The following is a 22,125-nucleotide window of genomic DNA, read 5'->3' as shown; positions in this document are numbered from 1 at the left end:
ATGCATGGGGGACGGAGAGGGGAGGTCACCGATTTAATGAAGTGGCCGTGCTGTATATGTACTGTGTCTTGCGACACTGCTTGTGACCCAGGGCAGTGGACAAGGTGCAGGGATGACCCGTCATCCAGGAGGTGCTAAGATGAGAGGGAGGGTGGAGGAGTGTGGTGTGTATTCAGGGATGAAATGGGTGGGAATGATTTTATGCCTTTTACTTTTTGGCTAGCTCCCTTGTAAGGGGGAAAAAGCCTTGGTATATGTATGTATCTGTCAATTTATTATTATTTACTATTTACCTGTTTGGTTATTATTTAACTATACCTATGCATTTATTTTATTTATTATTATTCATATTATAATTTTTATTTATTTTTCTTTTATTTATTTATCATTTTTATAATTTTTTCCACATCCGACCTAGTTATGGACCAAAAGGTCTCGTGTCGGCATGCTCCTCCTTTGTAATCCTTTATGTCCCTCTACGTAATCTGCTTATCACTGCCGTCTTCTGTATATAGAGGGTTCTTCTCCTTATTTACTCTACATTCTGCATTCCAGACGGAAACGGACTACTCCAGCGATGATGAACGGCCGGTAATCTTGGGCGGTGGTCCTGATCTCTCTGCCGAGGGCTCCGGAGAGGTGCGTTCCGTCAGAGCTGGCCAAGTGATGGTGAAGGACGAACCCCTTGATCCGCCCGACTCTCCACTGCCCTCGGAACAGCAGGTGGACCAGAAGCTCTTCCACCCGGACCTGCAGATCAAGGAGGAGGAGGAAGAGGGGGACATCTCAAGTCGGGCGGTGCGCGAGCTCCTTGCTCTTCGCACAGTGGCTCGCGGACCTGAAGAGGACCAGCGGAACGCCGACGTGGTGTGCGTGGGCGAGACCACCCGCCTGGCCGCCCTCCGTCTGGAAGGGAGCGCTACGTCTTCTGCTGTGACTACTAAGCTTGCCCCCACGTTGGCAGATCGAGGGGAGGCGTCTGTGATGACGCCGGTCTCGATGGCAGATTCCGAGGAGGAAGAACGGGAGGTTACACGGGAGCAGGACGTCGGAACGGAGGTGCCCGGCGGGGTCGACCAGGGCAGCGGCACAGAGTTGGCAGCCGAACGCGAGGCCCAGCAGAAGGCCCAGGAGGAGGAGGGCGAGATGGACAGGATCCGGAGCGGCTGGACGATCAGTAGCGGCATTGGAATCACATTTGGAGAACTCTACCTCAGAGTAAGTTTGCATTGTAGAGTTGACTTTTCCCCCCCTTTTTATTATTATTTTTTATTTATTTATTATTATTTATTTATTTATTTTATTCATTTATATATTTTTTTCCATAAATACTTGTATCTCCACGAGGCACAGTGTGTTTGGGTTGTAGGTTGACCGTCCTTTTTATTGATTTATTTATTTTTTCTTATTTCTCATAAATATGTGTATCTCCTTGAGACACAGAATGAGTTTACCTGGTTGACCCTTTTACTTATTTAATTTTTTTTTCTCGTAAATACTCGGATCTCAGTGGGACACAAAGGCTTTTCCCCCTTATGCGGGGGTAGCCAAAAGACAAAGGCATAAAAACCACTCCCACCCATTCCATCCCCAAGATACTCCACTCCCATTCACCCCCCTCCCTTCCTTTTATCTTGGCTCCTCCTGGATGACAGGTCATTCCTGCATCTTGCCCACTGCCCAGGGTCAGAAGCAGTGTCGCAAGACACAGCACATCCTCAGCAAGGCCACTTTATTGAATTGGCGACCCCACCTCTCCGTTCCCTCATGCAGAAAAGGAGAATACTTGGAAAAATACCTTTGGGCTGTGTCAATTTATTTCTCACACATACTCCCTCACCCCCCATCCCTCACCCACTCCCCCTCATGCATCACAGCATTATCCATACACAACCATTCACCCCTATCTTTTGTCCTCTCCTGTCCTTCCTCAACAGACATACCCCTCTTTCCCAATGCCCCTTTTACCCCATCCATCCATCTTATCCTAGGTCAACCCCTCATAAATACTTGTATCTCCACAAGACACAGTGCGTTTACCTTGTAGGGTTGACCTTTTTTTACTTAATTATTTCTCATAAAAACTTGTATCTCTGTGAGGCACTAGGGAACAGACCATGTTTTTAATGTGCCCGGATTCAGTGTCCATGTATTTTTCCCTCTCTTTGTTTCTTTGTTTCCATCTGTCTCTCTCCTTCCTCCCTCCCTCTCCTTCCTCTCTCCTTCTCCTGCCCTCCCTCTCACTCTCCCTTTCATTCTGTCTCTCTCTCTCTGTCTGTCTCTCTGTCTCTATCTCTCTTCCCCCTTCTCCTGCCCTCCCCTCTCACTTTCCCTCTCATTCTCTCTCTCTCCCATCCCTCTCTACTAGTCAGTGATACAGGTGTATATTGTAATTCTCTTCATTTGTTAAATATCCAGTGTGAGATCTCATTAAGGTCCCGCACCTTTCCTCGTGTCTGATGTTTCCAATAACGTGTTTCCTTCATTCACTTCCAGTTTTGTATCTTTGAACTCGATAAGATTTTTGGCCGTCTGCATTTCTTATGGATGATAAAGTATGTATGTACATTCATATACCAAAGGCTTTTTTCCCCCTTACAATGGAGGTAGCCAAAAAACAAAGGCATAAAATCCACTCCCACCTTTTCCATCCCCACATACTCCACTCCCATTCCCTCCTTCTCATCTTGGATGACAGGTAAACAATTTCTGATGGATGATAGAATGATGACTATTTGATTGAACGTCACAAACTCCCCCCTATCAGGAGGCTAGGACGATACCCCTCACAGAAGACTTTGTAGAGTGGAATTTAACCTCTTTACTACGGGACACGTTGCACATCTGGCAGCATTAGCTGCCCGATGTGCGATGTTGCGTCATAATAATCGCATTATAAAAAATGAAGTCAGTGCTAAATCGTTCGTTCTCTTTCACCCGTGTATTTTGATAACCATAGAAAACTGATGAAGCCAGTTTAGAGAGAATGAAAAATACGTAGGTACGACTACAATAAATATAATCAAGATGGCGACATCGACAACATCGAGTACCCAATTGCTCCTCATGCCGCCTATGTAGGCGTCACCGTATGGAAGTGGTTAATAAACCATGCCCTTGGTTCAACTTGCCCTGAGTAGGGTTCAAACTGTCATCATCTTGACTCTTGCCACAAGTACATACATACATATACCAAAGGCTTTTTCCCCCTACACAGTGGGTAGCCAAAAAGAAAAAGGCATAGAAACCACTCCCACCCATTCCATTTCCTATATATTCCATTCCCCTCCACCCCCCTCCCTCCCTCTTATCTTGGCACCTCCTGGATGATGGGTCATACCTGCATCCTGTCCACTGCCCTGGGTCAGAAGCAGTGTCGCAAGACACAGCACATCCACAGCAAGGCCGTTTCATAAATTTGGCGACCCCCCCTCTCCGTCCCCTTATGCAGAAAAGAAGACGGAAGAAATCCCTTCAGGCTGCGTCAAATTTTTTCTCATACATACTTCCTCACCCCCCATCCCCCACCCACTCCCCCTCATGCATCACAGCCTCATCTATACACAACCCTTCTCCATTCACCCCTATCTTCTGTCCTCTCCCATCCTTCCTCCACAGACATTCCTCTCTTTTGTAATGCCCCTTTCACCCCATCCATCCATCTCATCCTAGGATGCCCCCTCATGTTCACTCCTTCCACCTCTGCCTTCCACACTTCTTTTACTAATCTTTCTTCACTCATTCTTTCCATGTGTCCAAACCATCCTAATACTCTTTCATCAACCCTATCTCCCAACTCCCTTACCACCCCTGTTCTCCTCCTCACCTCCTCATTTCTTACTCTATCTAGCCTAGTAACCCCCATCATACTTCTCAGACTTTCATCTCAAACACATTTAAACCCCTTCTCTCTTCCTCTCTCATATTCCATGTTTCTGCCCCATACAGTGCTGTTGGCACAATCACTCCTTCATGTAACCTCCTCTTAGCATCCATTTTTAGATGTCTATTTCTCATTACACTTTTCAATCCACCAAGGCATTTACTTGCTTCTCTCAATCTACATTCTACCTCCACTCCCACTCCTCCCTTTTCTGCCACATTCTCACCCAAGTATCTAAAACAATCCACTTCCAGTCTTTCAACCTTAATGCTCACTTCCAGCCTGCTGTCACTCCCCTTGTACATCTCATCACCTTACTTTTGCCCACATGTATCTTCAGCTTCCTTCTTTCACACACCTTCTCAAACTCTGTTACTAACTTCCTCAATCCCTCCTCTGATCCTGCTGCAAGCGCAGTGTCGTCAGCAAACAACAGCTGGCTCACCTCCCACTTTTCTCCATTTTCCTTCATCTCCAACCCCTGACCCACTACCCTTGCACTCACCTCTTGCACCACCCCATCCATGTAAAGATTGAACAGCCAGGGCGACATAACACATCCCTGACGAAGTCCCACCTTTACCTCAAATCATTCACTCTCTCCATTTCTAATCCTAACACAAGCTCTACTACTCTCATAAAAACTCCTGACTGCTCTTAACAGCTTTCCTCCTATCCCATATATCTGCAGCACCTCCCACAGTGCCTTAAGTAACCATGATAAAGTAGTTGGCTCTTAAGTTTCTAATTGAGCAACGGGTAACTTGTTGGAGGTTTCAGTCCCTACAATTGGAGTAAAAGACGATCTTGAAGTTGGCAACATGTTGGATGCCCGTTTCAGGATAGTCAAATAGTCAAAGATGTGGGTTCATCTGAACACTTTAATGAATAGTTCTGATCTGATACAAAACTGCTGGGAAGTCCAGAGGAAAACTCCAGAGGTTGCCAGACTTCCCTAGCCAAAAGTTACAGAAAGCAAAAGGGGCATTCCCCGCAAAGGGGCGGCCAATTAAGAAACATAGGACAAGTATAAGATGATGGCACTCTTGAGGGTTGCCAAAAGGGAATAAAACCATATTGATGTGAAGATGGTTGGGTCCTGGTCCCACGGCATGAGCTTTTCCAGGTGTCTGCCTGACTGTCTTGCTTTGACCACAAGTTTATTTGGAGTTTGTCCCGTCCCTTGGTACTTCTCTGACATATGGCCAATAAAGGTACCTGGCGAGCAATGTCCCTGATTGCCTGGCTAAAAGGACTTTTGAGAGTTGTCCCCGAGATGAAAGAAATCTTTTGGTGTCTATCACAGTGTATATCACAAATAGGGTACATTAATAAGTGACCAAATAATAGTAATAATAATAATAATAAAATAATAATAATAAAAAAAAGAATAATAATGAATCCTGTGTGCAGAGCCCTTACAAGCCTAAGTGCCGCCCCGGGGCTATGTTCTCGGTGATGCCCCCCCCCACCCCTTCCCCCATCACCACTTCCCATCTCCACCATTTGTTGTATTATTAAATCTGTTGAATAAATTTAGAACTTAAAAGTAATGCGTCATTGTATGCATATGTGTGCGTATGTGTAGTGAGTATAGATGGTTCCAGAAGGAAACTAATTGCCATTTCTGTTTACGTGATTAGTTATTTTATTTTTTGTAATGCAGAAGTTGAATGGGGTATAGGTTATTGATATTATTAAATTTGAATTAATATATAACTAAAATTTGGATGTATGTAAATTTCCACCATTCCTTACAGCATGTTACAGCTATTGGCTTGTAAAATAATTAAACAGACCTTAAAAATGTTATTTAACCCCTTCGATACAGTGACGCCTACGTAGGCATCATGAGGAGCAAGTGGGTACGCGTGGATGCCGATGTCGGCGTCTTAATTATATTTATTGTAGTTGTACCTGGGTGACCCCCATACTCTGTAAACTGGCTTCATCATATTTTCTATGGCTATCAAAATTCATGGGTGAAAGAGAATGAGCTAAATACAGCGGTAACTTTACTTTTTATAATGTGAGTATTACGTGTTTGGCAGCTAATGCTGCCCACGAGATTTTGGCCCGGAGTGAAGGGGTTAATGTTCCTATTACAGAAAGGACAGGGGAAAAATATTTCATATTCTGTTGATTCTAATGCAAAATTCGTATATTACAGTAAGATATTCAGGGCTCCTTTTATCTCTTTTTATTATAATTATTTTGTCAGCCTTGTAGGCGACATGTCCGGACTAGAATTACTGGGCCCCCCCCCCCCTAAATGTGCTGCCCCAGGGCATATACAGCCCCCCCCCCCATGCGAGGGCCCCGCCCGTGTGCACTTTTGGGACCCGTTACCCTGCCACGAATGTCACCTGACGTCAAGTAGCGAAAATCGTATCTTACGGGAAAGGGAGCTGTGCTCGTGGTGTCCCGTCTCTGTATCTCGTCAAATCTGATTTGATCTTAAAATCTTACATTGGTTTTGCGCACACTACTGTTTCGTCAAGTATGTTTCATACATCCACCACTGTGAGGAAAACTTTTTTTTTATTTTTTTTTTTATTTTTTATTATTTTTTTTATTATTATTATTTTTTTTTATTAGTATTTTATTTGTCTCTTCTATAACTGTCCTTTTTGAGTTCCCTTCCATGGCCTCTTGTGTTTTGTGTGTGTTATCCTGGATTGACTGCCACATGTAATCTTACCCGCAGATTGGCCGTAACGAAAAGTTGTGCCTCGAGTACGAGTTTGAGGAGGCGGAGGACCAGGACCAGGAGGACGAACCCGTCTCGTCATGCGTCTCTCCGACTACCACAGCTACCTCCACCGCCGCAAACACGTCGCCGACGGGTCCCACTTCCCCGTCCATGGGTATATTCCAGACGCCTCCTAAACCGTCTCGAGTTACGGACCACCAAGGTGTTGAGAGCGAGATGCGGCAGGGACATGTACGAACTGGATTGGATGCGGTGGATACGAAGGTAAGGTAGCCATAGGATTAATCCAGAACGTATTTACGAGGAACTGTGTTCATGTCCATGGCATAAGAGTGAAAGGAAAGGATGCAGAGGATAACAAGGTAAGGTGGCTGTAGGATTAATCCGGAAAGTATTTACGAGGAACTGTATTTATGTCCGTGGCACAAGAGTAAAATGAGAGCTGCCACGCTTAACCCCTTCCATATGGTGACGCCTACGTAGGCGTCATGAGCAAGTGGGTACGCGAGGCTGCCATATCGACGTCTTGATTATATTTATTGTAGTTGTACTTGCAAGACCCCCATAGTCTGTAAACTGGCTTCATAATATTTTCTATGGTTATTAAAAAACACGGGTGAAAGAGAACGAGCATTACAGGGGTTACTTTATTTTTTATAATGTGAGTATTATGACACAACATCGCATGTCTGGCAGCTAATGCTGCCCGTGAGATTTTGGCCCAGAGTGAAGAGGTTAAGATCGCTTTCTCTTGATTCATGTGGCAGTTGCAGATGAGTGGGCTCCAGCTTCAGACTGCCATATGTATGATGCATCACACTAATCGCATAATAAAACATAAAGCCACTACTGTATTACGAGTTCTCTTTTACTCTGAGTAGTAATAAACACAGAAAATGTGGTAACTTGTGTACAAAAAGCAAACCAGTTCACAGAATCCGGAGGGTAACTCGTGTACAAAAATAAAATAAAATACATAATCAAGAGGTCGATGCTGGCATCCTCATATATCTACTCGTGCCTCATGACGCCTACTTAGGCGTCATCATACCAAAGAGGTTAAATCTAGTTGACTGTTGCCTGAACAGAGATGGGGATTTATTTGCTTTTGCCCAGCGCGGTGGGAGAGGTGCAGGGGTGACCTGTCATCCAGGAGGAGCCAAGGTAAAAAGGAGGGAGGGAGGGTGCATGGGTGGGAGTGGAACTGTACCTTTGACTTTGGCTAATAGGTCCTCTCTATCAAGGCATTCTTTTCCTTTCATAATTCTGTAGATGGTTATTAGGTCCCCTCGTTCTCTTCTTTGTTCCAGGGTTGGTAATTCCAGTTTGGCCAGTCTTTGTTCGTATGTTAGGTTGGCAAATGTTGGAACCAGCTTTGTCGTTGCTCTTTGTATTCTTTCAAATTTTCTTATATTCTTTTTTGTACTGGGTGACCATATGTGTGTATGTGTATTTGTTCTTGATGTGTGTGTGTGCTGTGTGTGTATTTGTTTTTGATGTGGTTATCTGTCAAGCAAAGAAGAGAGAGGGCAAACTATGGACATGAACGGAGAGTGATCGTTAATGGATGAGGGAATGCTGTAGTCCGAAGGGAAGCTCTTCATGCGTGCGCCATAGACTCCTGTGTGTGGGGTTAGACCAAGAGAGAGGGGAGGTTAATCGCTTCGGTACGGTGACGCCTACATAGGTGTCATGTGGCGCGGGTGGGTACACGAGAATGCCAGCGTAGGTGTCTTGCTTATATATTCTATTCGTAGTTATACAGGAGCTACCTCCAGATTCTGTGAACTGGTTTGATCATGTTTTCTGTGTTTATTATTACATACATATACCCAAAGGCTTTTTTCCCCCTTACAAAGGAGGTAATCAAAAAGAAAAAGGCATAAAAACCACTCCCACCCATTCCATCCCCAACATGCTCCACTCACCTCCACCCTCTCATTACATACATACATATACCAAGGCTTTCTCCCCCTTACAAGGGAGGTAGCCAAAAGGAAAAGGCATAAAATCATTCCCACCCATTCCATCCCTGAATACACTCCACACCCCTCCACCCTCCCTCTTATCTTAGCACCTCCTGGATGATGGGTCATCCCTGCACCTTGTCCACTGCCCTGGGTCAGAAGCAGTGTCACAAGACACAGCACATCCACAGCAAGGCCGCTTCATTAATTCGGCGACCCCCTCTCTCTGTCCCCTCATGAAGAAAAGGAGAAGACGGGGAGAAATCCCTTCGGGCTGCGTCAAATTTTTCTCATGGATACTTCCTCACTCCCCATCCCCCACCCACTCCCCCTCATGCATCACAGCATCATCCATACACAACCCCTCTCCATTCACCCCTATCTTCTGTCCTCTCCCATCCTTCCTCAACAGACATTCCTCTCTTTCGTAATGCCCCTTTTACCCCATCCATCCATCTCATCCTAGGATGCCCCCTCATATTCACTCCTTCCACCTCTGCCTTCCACACCTCTTTTACTAATCTTTCTTCACTCATTCTTTCCATGTGTCCAAACCATCCTAATACTCTTTCATCCACCCTATGGGTCACCCCTGTTCTCCTCCTCACCTCCTCATTTCTCACTCTATCTAGCCTAGTAACCCCTATCATACTTCTCAGATATTTCATCTCAAACACATTCAAACTCCTTCTCTTTTCCTCTCTTATGTTCCATCTTTCTGCCCCATACAGTGCTTCTGGCACAATCACTCCTTCATATAACCTCCTCTTAGCATCCATTCCCAGATGTCTATTTCTCATTACACTTTTTAATCCACCAAGGCATTTACTTGCTTCTCTCAATGTACATTTTACCTCCACCCCCACTCCTCCCTTTCCTGCCACATTCTCACCCAAGTATCTAAATCTATCCTCCATTTCCTCCAGTCTCTCTCCCTTAATGCTCACTTCCAGCCTGCTGCCACTCTCTCCCCTTGTACATCTCATCACCTTACTTTTGCCCACATTTATCTTCAACTTCCTTCTTTCACACACCTTCTCAAACTCTGTCACTAACTTCCTCAATTCCTCCTCTGATCCTGCTACAAGTGCAGTGTTGTCAGCAAACAACTTGCTCACCTCCCACTTTTATCCATTTTTTTTAACCATCTCCAATCCCTGTCCCACCACCCTTGCATTTACCTCTCGCACCATCCCATCCACGTATAAGTTGAACAGCCAGGGTGACATAACACATCCCTGATGAAGTCCCACCTTTACCTCAAACCATTAACTCTCTCCATTTCTAATCCTAACACAAGCTCTACTACTCTCGTAAAAACTCTTGATTGCTCTTAACAGCTTTCCTATCCCATTTATCTGCAGTGCCTCCCACAATGCCTTCCTGTCTACCCTGTCGAAAGTCTTTTCCAAATCCATAAAAGCCCAAAAAACATCCTTACCTTTTCCTATAGCTTTCTCACATATCTGTCTTACAACAAAAATCTGATCTACACAACCATTACCTGTCCTAAAACCACACTGTTCCTCACCAATTACTCCCTCTATTCCTCTCCTAATCATCTCAATCAAGACCCTCCCATAAGCCTTCCCAACTACACTCAACAAGCTGATCCCTCTGTAACTACTACACTCACACTTGTCCCCCTTTTCCTTGTAAAGTGGAACTATACAGGCACTCCTCCAGTCCTCCGGCACTCTACCCTCTCTTAAACATTAAATTACCTCACCAGCCAGTCCACCATAACTGTACCTCCTTTCTTCAGACATTCTGCATGGCATCCATCCAACCCAGGTGCCTTACCTGCTCTCATCATCTTAACAGCTGTTTTCACTTACTCCTTCCCTATTTCTCCTCCATTTTCCTCACTCATCACTCTCATTTTCTTAGTGCTTCCCACTGCAACTACCTTTCCCTCCCTATCCTACTTCACATTTAGGAACTCCCTAAAATACTCTGCCCACCTTCCTCTCACTGCCTTCTCCTCCATTATCATCTCTCCATCTGCACCTTTTACTTTTTCTTCTCTACTTGATTGGCCTCCTCTTCCTCTCTTAATTTCTTTCCAAAACATCTTTTTATTACTTTCAAAATTTTCTGTCATACTCCTACCCCATTTCACATCTGCTCTCCTCTTTGCTTCCTTTATCTTATGCTTAACTTCCCTTCTCTTTACTTTGTACCTCTCATACGATTCCCTCGTCCTAATTTGTAGCCAATCTATGAAAGCCTGCTTCTTCTTTTCTACGCCCTTCTTTGCTTCCTTATCCCGCCAATCACTACCCTTCCTTCTATTTCCTCCCACCCTCCTTGTTCCACATGCCTACATACATACATATGTATATATACAGTAAACCCTTGATATAACTTACAATGTGGGGACAGGGGTCTGTTGTTATATCAGAAGATCTGTTATAACCGAGGATCTGTTATATCTGATGGAAATACCGGACAGATCTGTTATATCCCAAAGTTTGTCCATTATTAGAAATTAGTACATACATATACCAAGGCATTTTCCCCCTTCAAGGGAGGTAGCCAAAAAGGAAAAGGCATAAAATCATTCCCACCCATTCCATCCCTGAATACACTCCACACCCCTCCACCCTCCCTCTTATCTTAGCACCTCCTGAATGACGGGTCATCCCTGCACCTTGTCCACTGCCCTGGGTCAGAAGCAGTGTCGCAAGACACAGCACATCCACAGCAAGGCCGCTTCATTAAATCGGCGACCCCCCCTCTCTGTCCCCCCATGCATTAAAGGAGAAGACGGGGAGAAATCCCTTCGGGATTAGAAATTACAGTAAACCCTCGATATAACTGACGATATAGGGACGGGTCTGTTGTTATATCCGAAGATCTGTCATAACCGGGGATCCCTCATTATAACAGATGAAAATCCGTTATAGCGAGGGTTTGTCCGGTCAGATTTTTTGTCCGTTATATCCATTATCTGGTATATTGAGATAAGTTATATCAAGGGTTTACTGTATATATATTACAAAGAGATTACAAAGGCGGAGCATGCCAACAGGAGACCTTTTGGTCCATAACTAGGTCGGATGTGAAAAAGAAATTTATAATAATGATAAATAAATGAATAAATAAAAACTAAAAGTAAATAGTAATAAATAAAATAAATTCATAGGTATAGTTACATAATAAACAAACAGGTAAATAGTAAATAATAATAAGTTGACATATAACTAATAATATATGAGAATCATACATACATACATACATATACCAAGGCTTTTTCCCCCTTACAAGGGAGGCAGCCAAAAAGGAAAAGGCATAAAATCATTCCCATCCATTCCATCCCTGAATACACTCCACACCCCTCCACCCTCCCTCTTATCTTAGCACCTCCTGGATGATGGGTCATCCCTGCACCTTGTCCACTGCCCTGGGTCAGAGGCAGTGTTGCAAGACACAGCACATCCACAGCAAGGCCGCTTCATTAAATCGGCAATCCCCCCTCTCTGTCCCCCCATGTATAAAAGGAGAAGAGAATCATATGAGAATCAAGCAAATGATAAACAAACAGACAAGTGATAACAAAACAAATATGTATGAAGGGATAAAGGCTTTTTGGTATTGGTATGTACACGCATGCTTTAACTCAGCCATACCATAAGGGCTGTTGGCCCGCATAATTAACAGAGTGCGGAGTGATCCAATAGAGGTATTCAAGTGGATCAAAGGTTTTAACAAGGGTGATGCAAACAAGGTCATCATATTAAAACAACAGGGCAGGACTCGCAGTAATGGTTATAAACTAGACAAATTTATATTTAAAAAGGAAATAGGCAAGAATTGGTTTACTAATAGGGTGGTCAATGAATGGAATAGACTTGGTAACCATGTAGTAAGGGCTGAAACTATCAGTTGTTTTAAAAAACGATTAGACAACTTTATGGATGGGGATGACAGGTGGTGATGGATGTGGAGCTGCTTAGTGTAGGCCTTATGGTCTCTTGCAGTCTCCTTCATTCTTATGTTATATCCGACATTGAAGAAAAGGAGACGACTAACATCATGATTTGTCTATTCAAGCAGGGACTGATCAAGGGGAAGGAGGCAGAGGCCACCGAGAGCAAAGAGGAGCGTAGGGCGGCTATTGAGAACGTGTCGGGAATGTTGTGCCAACTGCTGGTGATGGCGCGCAGCCTGACCACGCGGCCGTCCTGCGACAAGTGCCCCTGTGGCCACGTGTGTGGCGTCCGTGGGGGGAACCTCCGAAGTCCCGCCACCAATCGTCAACTCGGCGCGGGAGGTCTCGGCGGAGTGGGAGCGGGGAGGAGTCCCGGAGGAGGGCGCACCATCGTAGGTGCAGCCGTAGGAGCAGGCGGCACTCGAGGAAGTCCCTCCACCGCCCGGGGCAGCCCATCCACGACCAGAGTCTCCAAGGATCGCGCCAAACCCAACTCGGCTAAACAGCTGTTGGTGGGCGAAGGGGCAGCCATGTCGCTAGGGGTACGTATGTTCAGGAACCACGAGTTCTTGACTTCTTTGTGTCTCGATACTTTTGTGACATTGGATCGTAATTTAGATTTGTTGTGATAAACATCTGATTTTTCTTCTCTTTCTCCTCTCTCCCCTCTTTCTCTTCTCACTCTCTTGTTCTCTCTCTTTTTCTCTCACTCTATCTCTTCTCACTATCTCTTCTCTTCTTTTCTCACTCTATCTCTTCTTCTCTTTCTCTCTCTCTTCTTCTCTTTCTCTCTCTCTTCTTCTCTCCCCTCTTTCTCTTCTCACTATGTCTCTTCTTCTCTCTCTTCTTCTCTCCCTCTATCTCTTCTTCTCTCTATCTCTTCTTCTCTCCCCTCTTTCTCTTCTTCTCTCTCTTCTTCTCTCCCCTCTTTCTCTTCTCTCTGTCTCTTCTCCTCTCCCCTCTTTCTCTTCTTCTCTCTCTTCTTCTTTCCCCTCTTTCTCTTCTTGTGTCTCTTCTTCTCTCCCTCTATCTCTTCTATCTCTTCTTCTCTCTATCTCTTCTCCTCTCCCCTCTTTCTCTTCTTCTCTCTCCTCTTCTTTCCCCTCTTTCTCTTCTTCTCTCTCTTCTTCTCTCCCTCTATCTCTTCTTCTCTCTCTTCTTCTCTCCCCTCTTTCTCTTCTCTCTCTTCTTCTCTCTATCTCTTCTCTCCCCTCTTTCTCTTCTTCTCTCTCTTCTTCTCTCCCCTCTTTCTCTTCTTGTCTCTCTTCTTCTCTCCCTCTATCTCTTCTTCTCTCTATCTCTTCTCCTCTCCCCTCTTTTTCTTCTTCTCTTCCTCTATCTCTTCTTCTCTCCCTCTATCTCTTCTTCTCTCTATCTCTTCTCCTCTCCCCTCTTTCTCTTCTTCTCTCTATCTCTTCTCTCTCTTCTTCTCTCCCTCTATCTCTTCTCTCTATCTCTTCTCTCCCCTCTTTCTCTTCTTCTCTCTCCTCTTCTTTCCCCTCTTTCTCTTCTTCTCTCCCCTCTTTATCTTCTTCTCTCTCCTCTTCTTTCCCCTCTTTCTCTTCTTCTCTCTCTTCTTCTCTCCCTCTATCTCTTCTTCTTTCCCCTCTTTCTCTTCTCACTATGTCTTTTCTTCTCTCCCCTCTTTCTCTTCTTGTCTGTCTTCTTCTCTCCCTCTATCTCTTCTTCTCTCTATCTCTTCTCCTCTCCCCTCTTTCTCTTCTTCTCTTTCCTCTTCTTTCCCCTCTTTCTCTTCTTCTCTCACCCTGTCTCTTCTTCTCTCTCTTCTTCTCTCACTCAATCTCTTCTCTCCCCTCTTTCTCTTCTATCTCTTCTTCTCTCTCTTTTTCTTTCACTCTATCTCTTCTTCTCTCCCCTCTTTCTCTTTTCACCTTATCTCTTTTTCTCTCTATCTCTGTCTCCTTCTTTCTCTCTCTCTATCTCCTTTCTCTCTCTCTCTCTCTCATGTGCACAAGCACACACAAACACTTATTGATACATTAACCCCTTTTCTGGGAGGTTTCCGAGGGATAAACGAAATTGTCTCACAAGTAGAACAATTGCTAGAGTTTTGTAAAAGGCAGCAAAAGGGTTTTAATATTTAGAGGTGGAGGTGTGCTGATTAATCAGCATTGGCAAGAATCTGCACTTTAGGTGAATCGTCTTTTTTTTTTTTTTTTTTTTTTTAAGGTTTGGCATCGGCAATATTTTGCTGCTGATGATGCTGATTCTGAAGAATTGCTGATTCATCAAAAAAGTGCCAATGACAATCGGCACACCCCTATTTGGAGGTTTATGAAGAATAATTGTTTAACTTGTGCTGAATGTTTAAACAAAGAACTGTAGTACTCTTATCCATCTGACAGGACAAGATTTGCTCTGCATTAGACCAGAAAATTAAGTAACCTTCTTCCTCCCGCAGGGTAAAGGAGTTGTCAACGGCGGTGCCCCACCGACGGCAGGGAGTGCAGGGAGCACTACGGCCAAGGAGTTGTTCGCAGCGGTTCCGCCTTCAAGTCCGGTCACCCACCATCCTGTCGTGGCCACAAGCATGCCGAGTTCTGTCGGAGGAGTCTCGGTGGTGGTCGGGGCGTCTGGGGGAGGGTCCTCCGCTACGGATCCCTCGGGCGAGTTTCGCGTCCCTCTGGCACCCGCACCCCGGCAGCACACCGGCACGCAGAGCCAGCAGCACCAAAGCTTCAGTGCACAACTCAATGTACGTAAGAGTTTGATACACTTCGTGGTGATCGTTACAGTTATTGGCATTCGGGTGCCAGTTATTATTTGTGTTTGGGTTATGCAGATCTTCTAGCCACCTGAAGTACAGTGCAGGTGGAATTGGTACGTACATACACCGAAGGGAGCGGAGTATGTGGAGATCAAACGATTAGGAGTGGGATTATACCCATTGACTTTGGCTACCTCCATTGTAAGGGGGAAAATGCCTGTGGCTATGTGTGTATGTTTTTTCATGCACATGAATTTTAAACTTTGAACTGTAGTACATTCAATTGCCTCAACCAAAAGCTTGTTCTACTTATTGATGATGTGGTTAGCAAAACATTTTTTCAGAATTTTGAGACTATTACATCTCTTACTTTTAGTATTTGATATGAAAATACTTTCAATATTGTTATCAATGTCATTTAAGATATTTTTTAGAATAAGTTAGAATATTTTAAGCTGTTTTTGTATGTTTTACTTCTTATATTTGGTACAAGTTTTGTGGCTTGCTGCTGGACTGTATGTAAACATCATGTGTGGGTGGTCCAGTGATGAGCTAATGATCGCTGGATTGACTTTTGAAGTCCGAAGGTCATGCTACCACTTACAGTACCCTTTTTGCTCTCTCTGAAGCAGAAATTCAATGCTTATATATTTTAAGGTCATTATGGATGATTACATCAAGAGCTTTTTCAGTTTCCACCTTGATTAAAATTTATTCAAAGAACTTGTACAGACATACATACATACATACATATACCAAAGGGTTCTTCCCCCTGTACAAGGGAGGTAGCCAAAAAACAAAGGCATAAAAACCACTCCCACCCACTCCACTCCACTCCCCTCCTTCCTCCCTCTCATCCTGGCACCTCCTGGATGACAGGTCATCCCTTCATCTTGTCCACTGCCCTGGGTCAGAAGCAGTGTCGCAGGACACAGCACATCCACAGCAAGGCCGCTTCATTTAATCGGCGACCCCCCTCCATCCCCTCATACAGAAAAGGAGAAGACAGGGTAGAAATCCCTTTGGGCTGTAGTCATAGTTTGTCATGAACTTTCTCCGTCTCGGAGAGGGCTATGATGGAGTTTCCTTGTGGAGAACTTTTTGGAGCGGCAGGGAATGTAATGTTCGCCTCGGTCTCTTAATCCAACACTTGCCAACTGCCACTTGTGCTGACGTTTGTGCCTGGGACATAAACCCACTTCAGGAATTGCCGCCAGGCAGGACTTCAACTTTCTCTTACACTCAAACCCAATTTACCCCCCCCCCCCCCAAAAAAAAAAAGCCTCCCCTCTCCCTTTCCCTCCCTCTCTCATCTCACTAATAAAGAAAAAAATTATGTATCTACTAATATGTTTTATATTTACTACAGAAACTACTGCCTCGTTTCAACAACCGTGTAGGACGACGATCGGTGCGTAAGAATGTCGTCGTGCGGCAGCTACCACTCCTCCCGAAGCAGTCGCTGCCCTCCAGCGTTGTCGCTCTCAAAGTCGTGCCTCAGAACCGCCTAACACAGGTTAGTCCAGTCGAGATAGATACGAGATCAATCAATCGCTCAGTCCGTTGCCCCTGGTCTCTCTTGCAGTCGATCCACGACTTCCAGGAACGAATATTGTGTAGGAGAGTTTCGTATTTGCATTTTGGGCCTTCAGTGAGTCCCTGCTTACGGGTCTTGTAAAACAAATGGGAGATAGAGAATCACCTTTGGTACGTGTCTTCAAATTCCGTCAGCAGGGACCCGACATTTGGTCTCCAGACTGGGCCCAACTTAATCACTTCAGTACGAGTCAAATTCTTGCGTGCGACATCAGCTGCCATATGTACAATGCATCACACCACTCACATTATAAAATATAAAGTCACTGCTGTATTACTTATACTCTTTTACTCCGAGTAATAATAAACACAGAAAATGTCAAATCAGTTTACAGAATCTGGGGTAACCATGTACGACTACAAAAATATATACTTTTTTTTCAATAATAATGCAATTCATGCTATGCATAATAATGGGGACAGTACACTTCCTTGTTTCATTCCTGTTGTTACATCAAACCATTCATCTTTCTCATAACCAGTCCTAAGAAGTCACACACACACACAGACACACACACACACACACACACACACACACACACACACACACACACACACACACACACACATACACAAAAAAAATATATATATATATATATATATATATATATATGTGTGTGTGTGTGTGTGTGTGTACCCACTTCCACCTCATGACACCTACGTAGGTATCATCGCACCAAAGTGGATATACCAGTCCTTTAATTGAGTTTGTCTTCCCACTATACTGGAAAGTTATGTGGCCATAGTTACGTGTCGTTGATTGCGGCATTTTGACGTCCTATTCGTCTCTCCTTTGTAGGGCCTGACCCTGAACGGAGGATCGGCTAACCAAGTGCAGATGGCGCTGCCCCCGAACACGGCCACCATCCTGCCGCAGCAACAGCCGCCCACCCAGCAACCGCCCCTGCCAGGAGGGATGATGGCTAAGGTGACGCTGCCGAGCCTGAAGGAGAACCCGCCGCCGGGCACCAACACCGTCTCCGTCAACATCCCTAACCAGCCTCCGCTGAGGGTGGAGATATCTTCCGCCAACACCTTCGCCGTGTCGCCCTCGCCTCCCGCAGCAGTGCCTACCCTCGTCACGCCTACCTCCTCCATTGCGTCGTCCTCTGTGGCGGCTTCCGTCGCTGGGATCGTCACTAAGGTCGAACCCGGAACGTGGAATCCCGTGAACCAAACGGCTCCTCCCACGGGCAAACTGGTGGCGGCAGGCACGGTGCCCGCGGTGCCCGGTGTCGAGCTGGGAGTGTGGGCGGCAGCATCGAACCAGACGCCTCCTCCCGCGGGTAAACTGATGGCGGCAGCAGCAGGCACGGTGCCTACGATCCCCAAGATAGAGCTAGGAACGTGGACGGCATCGAACCAGGTGTCCGCTCCGTCGGGCAAGCTGGTGGTAGCGGCGGGCGCGATGTCCGCCGAGCCAAAGATGGAGCTGGGAAGATGGCATCCATCGAACCAGATCTCTTCCGCGGCAGGGAAGCCGGTCGTCGCAGGGACACTTCCCCAGGAGAACACCTGCAGGAACGGCAGTGTTAGCAGGACTTGTGCAACGGTTGTTCCAAACGTCTCCTGCAAATTAGAGCCCCCAACGGTGTCCCAGGACGGGAGCAACAGCAACGACATTTTGCACACTCTAGCCTCGCAGGTCTTTACCGATCTCCCCGAGCTTCGGCTGGTGACCTCAGAGTTTGAGACGTCGACAGCGAGACAGACGGTGTCTCATAAACCCCAGCTGGCACCTGCGGCTGCCAGCGTCATCAGCACGGGAGGGGCGGCGGCGGTGGGTTCGCCACAAACGGTGGAAGACTCGCTACCCTCGCTCTCGTCTCTCCTGCGGTCGCCCTCGGAGTGTGGGTTGACCGCTGCCACCGAAATGTGTTTGAATACTGATGGACTCCTCCAGACGGCATCCTCACTGGAACTGCCGCAGCATAAGGATGTTTTGCAGAACCAAAGTACAAATTTAACTCTCGCATCACACGGTACCCTCTTGGCATCCACACCGACGTTGGCCTTCGACGGTGGAGGAGGAGGAAGAAGAAGAGAAGGAGGAGGAGGTGAAGCGGGTGGTCAGGTGACGCAGCGACACCTCCCCTGCACCTCCACCGCACCTCTGCCTCCTGTGTCGGCATCCATGAACACGACCACCTCCCCAACGACCCCACTCATGTCGCTCCTTCTGCAGTCAACCGAGGTGGCTGCTTCCTCGACCACGGTGGGTCCCACCTCCTCTTCGCCCCCGCAGTTGGCCACCGTCGTGTCCTCCGCCTCCTCCGTTTCCCCGCCAGGAGGTGCCATCCCCGAATTCCACATCCCGGAGAGTCTGATGCCCATGCTGGACATCTCCCTCGGGGGGACCATTTCCCTGGCTGACCCCTCGCCGCCAACCCCACAGACCCCCAACACTCCCATGCCAATCCACCACAACAACCCTGTCCATCATCAGGAGGGCTCGGACGCTCCGTCGTCTTCGTCGTCTTCGTCATCATGCCCCACCACCACTTCTACTAGTAACAGTACCTTCAGCAAGTTCACTGCCAGCAATACGTTCCTGATGAGCGCCCCGTTCAACGCGACCACCTTCAGTAGTTCCTTCAGTGCGACCACCACCGCCGACTCCTCCCCCACCTTCACCACTACGGCCTCGGGCGCGTTCAGCGCCACCTCGTTCAACACGAACACTTTGCACACCTCCTTCAACACGACGACCACAGCTTCCTCCTTCAGTGACGCTTCCTTCAGCATATCCAGCTACCCCTCGTCGGCAGTGGCTACGTCCATGAGCGAGACGAGTACGGACAAGCTCCTGGATCTGGCACTCACCAACTCCAACTCCAATTCCAGCTTCACTAGTGAGTTCCGTCAGGCATTATTACCATTAATATTAGTACTTGTAGTGGAAGTAGTAGCAATATATCAATTATAGTGTAGGCTGCATGTTATTGTGGGGCTAAAAGCTGTTAAGTAGGATGCAGCTGATACTTTAAGGTCTTTGTGGACAAGAGCCACACCTCATTTTGCGTAATCAGCTATGAAAAAGGGTTGGGTAGGGAGAGGAATGAAATTTAGGCATTATTTGACTCAAAACCCTCTCTTTGTCTACAACTAACCCTCTTTGTCCGTCTCTAGGTCTACTGGCTGCTGCGGCCAGCTTACAACCGCTGCACCCTTCACCCACGCCGCAGTCTTCCGCAGCGGGGCCAGCGGGAGGTCGTCAACCGCCTCCACAGCCTCCACCGCCACTTCCACCAGACGATTCGACGCTAGACACACCACCACGACCTGTCGTGGCACCTGGCGGGAGCACCTCCGCCGTAGTGCCGCCTCCTTTCCCTGCGTTGTCGTCAACACCGCCACCTCCGTCGTCATCACCGCCTTCATCGCCCTCACGGTTGCTCCTCCTCCACCATACGGATTCGCAGTGGCTCAACAACGAGGTCAACGACTTCTCTCTGTCAAGTTTCTTGGGTCATCTCGAGTCGCCACTGAAGGTGTTGACGACCCCAGGGACCGGTCAGGCTTCGTCGTCGCCTGTGGCCTCCTCCTCCTCCTCCTCCACTGCCACCACAACTACGGCAGCTACAGGCTCTGTGGCAGGAACCATGCTGCCGAGTCTGGCCCACTTGACGGCTGTCCTTAACGAAAACAGCGTTGACTTCACTGCCAAGTTTGCCGAGATGAAGGCTGCGGCCAGTGCCAATACGGCTGCCTCTGCGGCCTTTAAGCCGTAATTGACGCTGTGGGTGTTGGTCGCTTCTTCTTCGGGTGGAGTTGTCGGAGAGGAAGGAGAATGCATAGTTGAGATGGCAGGCTGTAGGGTATGGGAGGGGAGGGAACTTTGTCACATTTGATGCAATACTCATTCTGTTAGGTAGGAAGAGAGATTTCTGAAGCAATTTTTTTTTTTTTTAACATTGTGATAATTGTCATCAATAAGATAAAGGGTTTGTATTTTTTATTATTTTTATTTATTTATTTTTATTTTCTCTTTTTTAACATTGCTGTGATTTAAAGGCAGCAGCAATGGTCGTTTGTTTAACAAGTTAACTGGCAGCTACTGCCTTGTTTGTTGGGAGTTCAAGTTGCTCCACCCACTTCAAATTTTTTTCTTCATATTTCTTTGATTTTTATCATTTGCAGCTCTGAAACAAACCAGAAAACTGCAAACTTCACTTTTATTCTATTATTATTATTTTTTATTTATACCTTTTTTTTTTATCATTTTGTATTGCCCTCTGGAAAGATCCAGAGATATTTGCAACCAAAGAACAATTTAGTGTTGGCTCCTCGAGATTGGAGCATGACGCTGGAGAGGTATTGTGGGCAACGAAAACAAGGACTAGCGGCAGCAAGTGGGCTGAGCACAGAAGGAGTCTCTCCTCTTGTGTGTGGTTAGAAAACGGTAATGCCGGAATGCATTGGGTATTATAAAGCTTTCTTGTGACTAAATCAGAGGTCCTGGTTGTGTCTTGTGAAAAATGAAACACTTCGCGATGCGTGAATGCGTCTCTTTGTCAGCAGCTGAACGGGTGGGTTGCTTTGAAATGCACCTACAATTTTTTTTTTCATTATCATCTTTTTATTATCATTGTTTTTTCTTTTTATATAACCAAATCCTGCTGTCAGGGAGAGATTAATTCATAGCTCACCGGAAGGGGAATTGTATATTTTTTACCCAAGTGGCTTTTTATATGATGTTTTTTAAACCTGACTTCCCCCCAAAGTCATGGGGGAGTGTTTGAATATGAGGAAATTGCCAGTAAAAGCTACTGTTTACAGCATGACACGGATCTGTACAAGACTCCTCAGAAATGGTAAATAAAGAAAATGGTTACTGTAGCATTTCCCTATCAGGATGCATATGATTTTACCCTTATTCTGAGAATAAAAAAAAACACTGCCTCACTGTTAGATCAACATAACATAGTACAGTACCTGTGTGTGGATGTATGTAGGTGTTTGTGTGCTTGGGTGGGCGCAAGTATGGTCAACAGCCACACGAACAATCTCCAGGGTTTTATAGGGCATTTGTAGACTGTGTTTATTTTTCGCCAACAAATTTGTACTGCATTGCCGACTAGGTGCCTGTTGGGAAGGGGTAGGGTGGGGTGCAGAAGGGATGCTGTCATAGTATTAGGCATTTGCATGACAAGAGGTGATGCTTGAGTTTTGTAACTCGCGATATTGCATTGGTTACTAGTGCTATGCTGTCACTAATAGTTACCCTGTGGATTGTAACATTTGTCCTGCAATTGCTGAGGGTCTGGAGTGAGAGAGAAATTAAAAAGGCTGATTTTATGAATA

At 46.1% G+C, this 22,125-nt stretch overlaps 1 protein-coding gene across 2 annotated transcripts in view; it reads left to right on the top strand.

Annotated features, from left to right (window-relative positions):
- The window catches only part of crm (cramped chromatin regulator), a 52,183-nt gene extending 30,058 nt beyond the window's left edge, over positions 1–22,125 (top strand). The window contains exons 9-15 of one of the 2 annotated variants that reach the window (XM_076195468.1): positions 556–1,218; positions 6,591–6,860; positions 12,623–13,039; positions 14,920–15,213; positions 16,595–16,741; positions 17,621–19,673; positions 19,951–22,125. In XM_076195468.1, the coding sequence (XP_076051583.1) occupies positions 556–1,218; positions 6,591–6,860; positions 12,623–13,039; positions 14,920–15,213; positions 16,595–16,741; positions 17,621–19,673; positions 19,951–20,552 (4,446 nt within the window). In that variant the 3' untranslated portion in view covers positions 20,553–22,125. Of the gene's footprint in view, positions 1–555; positions 1,219–6,590; positions 6,861–12,619; positions 13,040–14,919; positions 15,214–16,594; positions 16,742–17,620; positions 19,674–19,950 lie in introns of both variants that reach the window. The other variant, XM_076195467.1, reaches the window with a different exon arrangement.

Source organism: Oratosquilla oratoria, chromosome 12 (genome assembly GCF_046742065.1).
Source record: "Oratosquilla oratoria isolate Oo_2021 chromosome 12, ASM4674206v1, whole genome shotgun sequence".
Taxonomy (NCBI): Eukaryota; Metazoa; Arthropoda; class Malacostraca; order Stomatopoda; family Squillidae; genus Oratosquilla; species Oratosquilla oratoria.
Note: the sequence above shows the minus strand (reverse complement) of the source record. Positions and strands in the feature narration are given on the sequence as shown.